Genomic DNA, 11,341 nt, shown 5'->3' with positions numbered 1-11,341 from the left:
GGAAAGAGGGAGAGCAGCTGTACTTGGAACACTTACGGGAGAAAAAAAGCAGGCAAACAATGGTCTCCTAATGTATCTTTTTTTTAGGAATCTCAAAAATACTATTATCTGGTCAAGTACTACAACAGATGTGCAGTTGCCACTTACGCAGCCTTCACTGTGGCAAATAATCAGCTCCAGTTTGGATGTCAGGGCTAAATCCAGCACCAAGACAATGATACACTGCCCACTAGGTGGATACAATCCTGGACATTAGTGGGATTGGGAAAGGAGGATTCTGATAGGCAGCCCAAGAAGAAAAGCCCCGTGGCGATTCTCAGTTTCAGATTAGATCCTTATTGCAGGAAGACAAAGCAAGGTTTAAATACCAGGAAACCAAATTTGCTAGAAAGCGCTACAGCCAACTGGAAAGGAGACAGAAACTACTATCAAATATTTCTTCATTAACTGGAAGAAAAAAAAAAAATCAGAAACAACCCCACACCACAGGTGTTTCACAAAACTTAATGCTTTCAATTGATGCATCTGCAGCCCTTCAGCTGTATACAGCAAAATGAAATCTACAGTCGGATCAAGACTTCCAAGCTGTACTTGATCGCTCTCACAAGACAGAAAACCAGCAAAAAACATGGAAAAGAACAAACAGAAAACACCACACCAGAAGCAACAGCCATCAGAACAGAATTCAATTAGGAAATAGACAGCAAGCTAAAAGTAAACGAAGCCTACAAAAGGAAAGCGGTTAGCTAGCAGAGGAGCCTCGAGCAGCAGCGTAATTCCAGCACACCTACCAGAGCGCCCTTCCCAGTTAAACCAGCCCGTTTAGCCCAGTTACTATGACGAAGCTGTCGTACTGCAATCTGCTGCCTGCCTGATGCAGATGGAGGGAGTGGTCCAGCAGCGCTTGGATCTGTAAGAGGAGGGGTGGACCTCTGCCCCCATCTTCCCGCGTGGGTGTCCAGGTCCTATTTACTGCATGCACAGCTCTGTCCAGGCTCACAAAAGGTAATGACTGCTTCTCTACAGGCAGCTCTTAGAAGCTACCGCATGGAAATAAAACCCGAACGAGCATCTGATGGGAGTCAACTAGATGAGATTTCTCCAAAGTAGAAAAGGGACAGAACACCAACAAAAGGAACGCCTGCACAGCCATTCAGAGCTGTTTCCACGGCAGTATCAAATACTTGAATTGCTTTAAGCGATGATAGGGTAACAAAATCATCATCTGACAGACAGCGACAAACCACAAACCACGGCAAAATACCCTGGGTTGGGTACCAAGAAAGTGAGGAACATGCATGAACCGCACTGACCCCCAGAGAACGCTGGCAGTGACCCGCTTTGCTGTCCCACAGACACTCGGCGACCCAGAGTTTGCCTCCTGTTCCCAGTAATATGCAGACCTGTCACCCAGACTCCCACGTCACACTCCTGATTCTACGCTGAGTGCTAAGGGCGATCTCCCATTTCGTGAGGTCCTTCAGCCCAGGATTAGAAGGAGCCTTTACCGTATGGAGAAAGCAAGTTACTCAGCTGTTCCTACCTCCAGCCTGTGGCGCCTGCAAGTTCCTCCCACTTCTACGGCTGCTTTTGTTCTTGAAAACTTATTTTGGGGCCTTCTGTTGTTCAACTAAGTCTTCTGGAATACATTAGCACTTCGACCTAACGCACTACGGATGTGAAGCTGCTTACAGCAGCTAACGACAACGAGGACAACTTCAACTAAGTCTTCTGGAATACATTAGCACTTCAACCTAACGCACTACGATGTGAAGCTGCTTACAGCAGCTAACAACAACTAGGACAATGTGGCCCCTGCAAGTTCCTCCCACTTCTACGGCTGCTTTTGTTCTTGAAAACTTATTTTGGGGCCTTCTGTTGTTCAACTAAGTCTTCTGGAATACATTAGCACTTCGACCTAACGCACTACGGATGTGAAGCTGCTTACAGCAGCTAACGACAACGAGGACAACTTCTTTTTTAACCAAAAAAGTGTCGATTTTTTGTGAAATCTTTTCACCTCCTCATTAATAGCTGCTTTAAGAGACAAATTCTTAAAAGGGTATGAGCTATCATTTAAAAAGCACTGAAAGAAGTTGATAGGCTAATTTTAACTTTATCCCTAAACATGAAAACTTACCATAAAAGCAGCCCCTCGCTCCTGCAGCACTACATGACTGCTGCCTGCATTAGCTGTGTCCAAGTAGACAGGGAAAAACAGTGCCTTGAAAATAACCCCACATCCAGGCACCACAGACTGTTCTTCGCTTCAGCCTCTGCTTAGGTCTCATATGGCAAAAGAACATTGACTTAGTCACAGCATTAACAAGTCTGTACTACTAAAACAGGACCCGAGGTACTATGTGCCTTTCAACCATTTTTGGGTGGGCAGGGGAAAAAGGAAGTGACCAGATAAAAGCTCTTGCTCCAGCCTATCAACCACAACCTGAGAAAGCAGAAACGGTTCTAGCACAGGCCACACGACCCTGATGACCTTCCCGCAGCAGACCCGACCGGACCGGGAACTAAGCCCAGCAAAAGATCTGCTTGAATCTAGTGCTTGGAGTCACTAGGCCTGACAAAGGGATCAAAAAGACAACTACCAGCTCACCGGCAGTGGGGGAAGGAAAAACAAATGAAAGTCATCTCTGAAGAACAACTCCTCGTCACGTACGAAAAGGGAACTGTACAGAACGGGGACGTGACCCTTTTCAGACAGGTGAGATACGCCGTGTCTTTCCTCGGTTGGCCGTTAACAACACTACTACTGCAGAACCTCCACGGCAGGTTCCGTCAGCGAATGACTTTCAGAAGCATATTGACTATCTGCACGTTCTCTGGATACCTTTTCTCCAGGTCGAATGCTGCCACATTTCAGGAGATTGATGTCAGCCTTGCAGTCATCCATGAAGCCACAGATCAACCGGTAATCGCTGAAGATAATGGCCGTCATTTTAGTGATGTACTGATGGCACTGGTATTCCGTGATGTTGCCTCTGTGATCCACCAAACACGACACCAAGAAGCCTTTACCAACTGGTTCATCTGCACATTCCTTGATCTGGTTAAAATAAATAAATAAATAAATAGACCCACAGTGGCGGCAGCTACTGAATTCAACCTTTTTTTAAATAAAATCCTCATAGAAACTTGCATCCGCAAAGAAACCCTCCAGGCTTTAGTTTGATTTTCGGTAAGTCAGAACACTTGAAAGTATTTCCAAAATGAGAAACACCTCGTGTGTGCCAGTATGAAGAAAGCAAATGCAGCGACCTTGAGGATTATAAACCCTCTTGCTCAATAATCATCTTTCAGAATATCACATCACCCCTGCAATCAGGTGGATTTGTAGGAAAAGCGCGAGTTTAACAAACCCGTATTCAGGAAGCTGAGCCTACGACGCCACCACTAAATCATACCTGGACCCCCGTTAGCCACCTGACCTCCTACAATAGAACCTTCTGGCTAGAAGCAAGACTGATTCCAAAGTCAAGACAGTATTTATTGAACTGGTTACTACTTGCTGGAAGCTGAAAATTACTATAAAGGAATTTTATGAGGATTTTCATTTTTATCAGGCTTTTATAGGAACTGATTGTTGGTGCTAATCCATTTTACGTGGTGGTCTAAAGAGAAGGTAAAAATCAGGGCTAACACAGGCCGAAGGCTGTGCAGGGATTAGAAAAGCAGCGTACACGAAGGGGGAGGTCCCCAACACGAACCAGAGCCAGCGCTGTGTGGGGAGGCAGACAGGGAGGCCAAGCCCATCGCCTCTGGAAGTAAGGGTTGCAGGCGGTTTAGACAGTGGCTTTCCAAAAGAAGTGGAAAATGTGGATACTGACCAGTTGAGGACGGTCCCCGAGGAGTCTTGCAACAGGGGCAGTGCAATGCCTTGCTCCAAGGAGGACTGAGATGACACAGACTCTCTCTAACCCTGGAGAGCCCGTGGTGAAACCCTTGCCCAGCTCTGGTGTCCCCAGTCCAGGATACGCTGAAAACCACAGCGGTGCTGACGCAGAAAGCGCACTTGACGCCAGACACTAAAGTTCCGTGGTGACAGCTTTTCAAGCCACAGATACATGGGTTGACTTGATTACATCAAAGATTTGTTCCTGCACAAATCCTGAAGGGCTCATCAATCTGAAGGGAGATCAACGGCAATCGATAACACAGCCGGGATCGGACACCGAGCTGGGGCAGCGCTAAGGGAACAGGCAGGGAACCCTTGCAACAGGTCTCAAATACAAACTGGAATCTTTATACTGGAAAGTTTAAGCAACAGAGAGCCACCTCTAGAAAGATATATTCTAATTCAACCACAAATTAACTCAGGGCATCCTGCGACACACTCGGACAGGTCACACTAGACCAATAAAACAGATCTCTCTGCTCCAGCTTGAGGCCATTGCTTTCCATAAAACAAATAAAACACGCAACATTACAGGGCTACGAGGATCAAATTAACTCAGGGCATCCTGCGACACACTCAGACAGGTCAGACTAGACCAATGAAACAGATCTCTCTGCTCCAGCTTGAGGCCGTTGCTTTCCATATAACAAATAAAACATGCAACATTACAGGGCTACGAGGACACTGAGGGGGCTGGAGCGTCTCTGTGCTGAGGAAGGCTGAGAGCCCTGGGGCTGCTCAGCTGGAGAAGAGAAGGCTGAGAGCTTCGCGGCGGGAGAAGAGAAGGCTGAGAGGGGATCTCGTCAATGCTGATCAATAGCTACAGGGGGGTCAGGAGGAGGGGCCGGACTCTGCCCAGTGGTGCCCAGAGACAGGACAGGGGGCAATGGGTACAAACTGGAACCCGGGAAGTTCCACCTGAACAGGAGGAGAAACTTCTTTGCTGTGCGGGTGAGGGAGCCCTGGCCCAGGCTGCCCACAGAGGTGGTGGAGTCTCCTGCCACTGAGAGATCCCCAACCCGCCTGGATGCCACCCTGGGCACCCTGCTCTGGGACCCTGCTCTAGCAGGGGTTGGAGTGGGTGATCCCCAGAGGACCCTGCCAACCCCGCAAGTCTGGGATTCAGTGACTAGATGAATAAAACAGATCTCTCTGCCTCAGCAGCGGAGACCATTACTTTCTGTATGACAGATAAAACATGCAGCATTTTACACGCCATTATTTGAAGGCAGATGTAGGCTGTAACACAGCTATTAGAAAAACGTGGTTACCGAGGTCAACAAAATAGTTATAGATAAGGCAGAAAATACATTAGGAAGTGAAAACATGTGTTAGTCATTGCACAGTGTAAGGGAGAGAGTTGAGCAAGCTTTCTCCAAGCAAGTTGCGTCTTTGGTTTGGCCCTACTTCAGCTCAAGCATCACGAGCCAAACCAGCACACAACGGCAACATGCTGTTTTTGGAAGAGCCCGGCTTTGGAAAGAGCCCAGAGCTCCATGGCCTGAGCCAGCAAACTGTGCAAAAGACCAAGCAATCGCCTGACCACTTCTGAAAGAACCACCGTCGTCGGGTGGCCAACTCCAATTCTAGATTAAAGGTATCACCAAAACTTTATGACGTTGTGACAGTTAAGAAGAAAGTTGATATATAAATCTGTATTTAGTTGATAAAATTAAAGGCGGACTTTTCAGGACGTACCCGGTAAGGACAGTCACCAAATCCCAAATGGCTTTTACTGGAAATTACTCTTCCAGTTGTCTTTTCTTCTTATTACAAAGCAATACTTACAATCAGAGCTCAGTCGCTAGCAAGAAAACACCCGTCAGTGTGATTAAAGGAAAATATTAATTGGCTAACGCTGTATGTTAGCAGAATATTTCCACCACATGTATTAGTTTTAAAGAGAGTTTAAAACCTAGGGGAATAGTTTATGCACCTGCCTCAGTATTAAGTATCAGAAGATCAAACAAATGAGATTGTTATTTATGCAGCTTTTTTTTTCTTTAAATAAAAACCTCTCACCAAATGGCCAAACACCAGCAGCTCGTGTTACCATTCACCACAACTACAAACAAGGGGAACGCTGGCAGTTCGGGTACAGCTAAAATGCCACGCTCTGCCACTGCCTTTGGCCATCACACCCCTGATTTAGAGGACACTGTACGCAACAACGCCAGATTATCACTGTTCCAAAGCAGCAGTTAAACAGACTGTTAAAAGAGGGTTTTCAAGAACTTCTTGGTTGGAAAAATTCTGCAGCAGCTCTGTGACGTAAACCCGAAAAATATAATCTTTTCTATGACTGCAGTAAGTGAGATCTGACAGATTTTGCAGTGTTTCCTTTTGGGAGTTACTGAGCTCCAAACACAACAGAACCCTTCGACGCAAGCTGTTTCCTTCCACTGTTAAACATTCTAACCTTCCTGTATCAACTGTTTCCTTGATGTCTCCTCCTACTAAACAGTGGTTTCCATTAAATTTCTTACCACGGCTCAGCTGATGCCAAGAAGGGGAAGCAGAACTCTGAGAACCCTGGCAGGCCATGAAGAAAAAGCAACTGAGTACCCCTCAACTACACTACTAATTCCCAAACCTGGAGCCAGGCTGCTGCTGGCACCCCCAATTTCTCAGATCTCTGTGTGTTCCTCACAAATGAAAACTTTGTAAAGACTGGGGAACCATGTAGGCGGTGCCATCAAAACGTGAGGACTTGGGGAAACAGCCACCTTCAACCTGCTCTGAGCACTGACACATTCCCCCTATCCAGTAAAGTCTGTAGCAGTCAAAGCCAGACCTATGGCAAATAAACTGCCAACACAACCTGGGCTGGGAGACAATCGGATATTCGTGCAGCTGATTGTCTTTCAAGAAAACCTACTTTAAAAGCCACAAAGGGGTCATCGTCTAGAAAAAACTGATTTTTTTTTTTTTTAAAAGGCAGGTTTATGGGTAGGTGAAGTTACACTGGTGGATACACAGTGTTTTGCAGAGCATGAGTTAAGCCAGCTGAAAAGCTTTGGTTCCTCTGCTTCCCCTAAAGCCTAGCTGGAAACTACCACAAAGGGGAAAAATCTGGAGCTGGGTCAGCTCCTGTGCGGCTGAGCACGGTGCCTCGAGAGCACAGGAGCACAAGGAAAGACCTGACTGATCAACTAATCTTTGAAGGTGGACTGAGGTGTGCAAGAGGACTAACTCCTAACGCTGGCACCACTAAGACAACCAGACTTCTGCAAGGAGATAGAACTAATTACATGTAAGAATTTGGCACGTACAACTAGAGCTTCCCCAAAGCCAAGACATTATTCAAACACTATTTGCTATCATAAAGAAACTAAAAGAAACCCACCCCTTAGTGCCTCGCCAGCAGCCACGCCTTCCCTCCGGCTTACCTCTGCGATGGTGGACTTGCAGACCTCTCTGGCCACGGATTCAAACTTCGGATCCGTAGTCAGGTTCAGCTTGTAGTTCCACAAGAGCTAAAGAAAGAGCATTTGTAGAAAGGGAGTTTAAGAGCTTCCCATGGAGAATGGCAAATATTTTGCTTCAGAAAAGAATGAAACATCATTTATTCCGAATCTGTATCGTCATCCTACAGAGCAACAATCCATGCAAACTCTCCTTGACAACAACTGTTTCCCTTGAAGTCTGCAATAATTTTCTCCTCTTGGACAAATCCAGAATGTTACAAATCTCTCCATAAGGTCATGAGCTGACACATTAAAAGGAAATATATCTCATGGAGGCAATTTCATAATGGGAATAATAGAACAACGAAAGCAGTAACTCGCTACCTGCTGCATATTTAGCAGTGTCGTTAGCCCACCACCGCTTGTCTGCCATGATCTAAAACAAATGAAGTCCTCAACGTGAGCAGATTTCACGCTGAAAACCTAATAAAAGCCTGGTGAAAAAAGGAAGGAGACAATGCAGCTGGTTCCTTCCGTGAGGGCGTGCAACCAGACAGCTTTTTGGATGAAGGAGGTTCTCGCATTAAGCCCAACAAGGCGTTGGAGGCGAGACTGCAAAGCACCTCAGGAAGGACGACCGCTCTCCCAGGAGCCAGAGATGAGCTCATGTAGGAACCTCGAGGCACTGGGGCATTGTGCCAGAACCACTCTTGAGTAAGTCTCACTCTGCAGAGATAAACACATCCCAGATGCCCTCCTGAGGCACCAAAAGGTACAAATACAGGGTAAGATAGCAAAACCTTCGCAAATTAATAGCTGAGGTGTCACCCAAGAAAAGCTCTATTAGCTCACTCACTTTTCTCTCGGAATTTTAGTTGCATTTAAACATTCTTCCTTAAGAAAAAGATTAAATAGTTTTAAAAAATAATTTGAAATACTGTGCCCTTGTGACAAAATCAAATTAGTTTCAAAAAGATAAGCAGTTTGGTCAAACTCTTATTTTGAAGCTTCAATTGTACACAAAACACTACAGAAACGCAAAAGCACGCTCGTACAGGAGGAAAGCAGTTTTACGTCATCCCCAAGAGGGTGGAAGCACACAGAGAGAACTAACAACAGAATCAGCACAACTGCACCATCTTCGTATCATGGTTTTGGAGTTGTGAAAAGTTAAAAAGAGGAGAGGATGGAAGACTAGGGTATTTCAGAAGGAGTTAGTTGTAAATACATAGGGTTAATAAATCAAAGGGAATAAAACAGGGAACCTGTTACCACAGAGTGCTGCAGACCTCTCCCAGCCAGAGGTCCAACACCAGAAGAACACACCTCTGCACTGCTAATCTGAACTTTGGGGAGTCTCGAAACAAGATGCTCCCCAAAGGAACCTTCCCCCAGATAGAAGAAAGGTTACACCTGCAGCTTAAAAATCCAGATTTTAGTGCTAGGCAGGTATTTTCCTGGGAGATGATCTGCAGTTGCATTACCAAAGACTGCAGAGAGAGGCAAAGAAAACATCTGGACGTGAGACACCTCTCTCCGTGGTCTGGCATTCGATCACTCCCCTCCGCTTTCTGCCTGGGAAAATGAGACTTTGCCCACACTTCCTATTCCCGACTGGCTTCTACAATCCGCAGCAGTCCAGTATCTGCCCTGCGGCAGAGACGCTGTCCTTTAATCCAGCAGGGGAAAGGTCCGTCTTTCATCTCTAGAATCTCCCCTTTCTTCATTCAGGTAATTTCTGTCGGCACATCTAAATGTCAGGTAGATACATTTTAATTACTGACGTTTTCTCTTTTTCAAACAAAGGAAAGACTTAAGCAGAGACGTGACGTGCCCTTCATCTGATCCAACCCTGCGCCGCAGAGAATTACAGCTGCCGTGCGGTCGGTCAGGCAGCGCAGTGCTAAAGGTTAATTTATAAACATAGCTGGAAATTACTAGTTGTGCAGCACAGCCAGGCTTCATTTCAGGGATGTATCTTCCAATAATAAACCAAAATACAGCATCTGAACCCACGACCATCACCGAGGCTTGCACTTTGTGTCCAGGGCTAACCAAACAACTACAGATCGTGACATGGTGTATTCTAACAGAATGCAAATGAGAGAAGCCAAAGGAAACCCAGTATCAATCTTAGCTCTGATTATTTTTGATTTTGAGAGTCTCGGGATTTGAAGAGTCAGCTTGACAGCCTGAAAACTGGCTAACAGTTTGCTCACTGTTAAACACAGCGCAGAGAAGAAATCTGTTCTAAAACCAGCCAAGTGCTTCAAACTGCCTCTAAATAGCACACCCCCACAACATTTTCCAAGCGAGTCACAGAATTTAGCAGCTGTGAAAGGAATACAGAAGGCTTCGACAGCTGAAATTCAATTCAGTGCTGCTCACATCTTCCCCAAAAGGAGAACATCATATCGCTCACGCGAACCACCCCCCAGCTGTAAAAGCGGAAAGACGTTTGCTCTCCTCCCCGAAGACAGAAGTGCAGTTATAAAGCTCTCAGATATGGTCCACTCTGAAGTCTCCAGTAAGACCACAGTGGTTATACTGGGTTAAAGATGTTGCCTCGTGTTCTTCCTCCACAGGCCAGGACAGAACCTCCACCGTGTCCCGATTAACGCCTTTGGCAAACTACCAACCTATGCAAAATACTGGAGGTTGAGAAGGGCTGCGAGGTGCGAACGCCATCACTAGAGACTGAATAAATCAAAGCAATACTTACATGGTTGCAGTCTGAGGAGATTTCATTATCTGGCTGAAAGGAGAAAAAAGGAGAGTCAGTTCACTACTGATGTGATGCATTTCACAGACACAAGAGTATAAACTTCTGGAAATGAACACACTGTCAACTCATTTTCGTGGTGAGAAACAATATGACCTAAGCAATAGGGAGTTTTAAAACCTGCATGATAAGAGCGAGGATATCTCGGTACTGAAAGGATAGAAATAACAGGTACTTTAGACACGATGCTGAACGTAAATGGCACAAAAGTAACAGCACTTATGTAGATACTGCAAAAACATAATGAACGTGCTTGCGCTTGGCACAATTGTCCCAACTCAACAGGCAAAAAAGCATCTGTGGGAAAACAGAGATGCGGTAGCAGAGTTTTAAAGAAAAAAATAATTTCATGCATAGAACTGAAGGAGAAAGGTAGGGCTGGCTTCCTTCCCCCGACCGAGGCGTCCGTATTCCCTATTTGAGAAGCACCATCTCTTCTTCCAGCTGTATGTGAAGGGATTGGCCCAAAGCAGCCCTGAGATTTACGCCTTCAACCATGAGAAACTGGTAACACCGATATTCACATGTAATTTCAAAAACGTTTCCTCTGTCCTTTGTTTTACAGGAATGATGGTACTGCTGTGTCCTCCTGACAATCCACCTGACGATTCCTAACGCACAACCTCCAGACCAGTCACCGCGTCCCGGAGAAATGCCCACGCTCCATGGGGAGCCGCTTCGGAAAGAATTCCGGCTGCAAACCAGCCTGTCCTCCTGCCAGCCTGAGGAGCTCTCGCAATGGAGAACTCCGTGGAAAAAGTTAATCATACAAACCCGTATCTCGTCTCCATAGCAAACCAGCACAGGCGCAGGACAAAATCACCTGCCCATCACACCCACAGAGAAATCAACCTGACTCACAACGTCTCCGCTTCCACTGATTTCAGATGCCAGACACACTCTAAGAGCCACAGACACTCAAACCCACTCAAAGCTTAAACTCGTCACTGACACCAACACGTTAGCCCTCGAGTATCTGAGGCATTTCACCAGTTTTGGGAGCGAGCAGCCTACGTTCCCAAGAGATTTTCAGTGCGTTTGCCGTGGCATGACGTGTGATGCCAACACTCGCACTGTGGCTGTGTCAGAGAGCACAAGTTTATGGCAAAAAGAGAGCACGGGAAGCGCTTCCAAGTCCTTAATTACAGCCATTATTAACTAAAGCACTTTTACTTTGTACAGCAGGAAGCAGCAGTTCCACTTAGAACATAAAAAACCAAAACAGTACCTGAAGGATCACAG

The 11,341-nt window shown here is 46.0% G+C and overlaps 1 protein-coding gene across 1 annotated transcript in view; it reads right to left on the bottom strand.

The window, feature by feature from the left end:
* Positions 1-10,072, bottom strand: part of GLG1 (golgi glycoprotein 1) — a gene marked incomplete at its 5' end in the record, with an annotated part of 34,906 nt that extends 24,834 nt beyond the window's left edge. The window contains 3 exons of the mRNA XM_010143108.1: positions 2,846-3,061; positions 7,300-7,386; positions 10,040-10,072. Coding sequence (XP_010141410.1) covers positions 2,846-3,061; positions 7,300-7,386; positions 10,040-10,072 — 336 coding nt within the window. The remainder of the gene's footprint in view (positions 1-2,845; positions 3,062-7,299; positions 7,387-10,039) is intronic.
* Positions 10,073-11,341: the final 1,269 nt, after the last annotated feature.

The sequence above is a fragment of the Buceros rhinoceros genome, unplaced genomic scaffold (assembly GCF_000710305.1).
Source record: "Buceros rhinoceros silvestris isolate BGI_N320 unplaced genomic scaffold, ASM71030v1 scaffold1459, whole genome shotgun sequence".
NCBI lineage: Eukaryota > Metazoa > Chordata > Aves > Bucerotiformes > Bucerotidae > Buceros > Buceros rhinoceros.
Note: the sequence above shows the minus strand (reverse complement) of the source record. Positions and strands in the feature narration are given on the sequence as shown.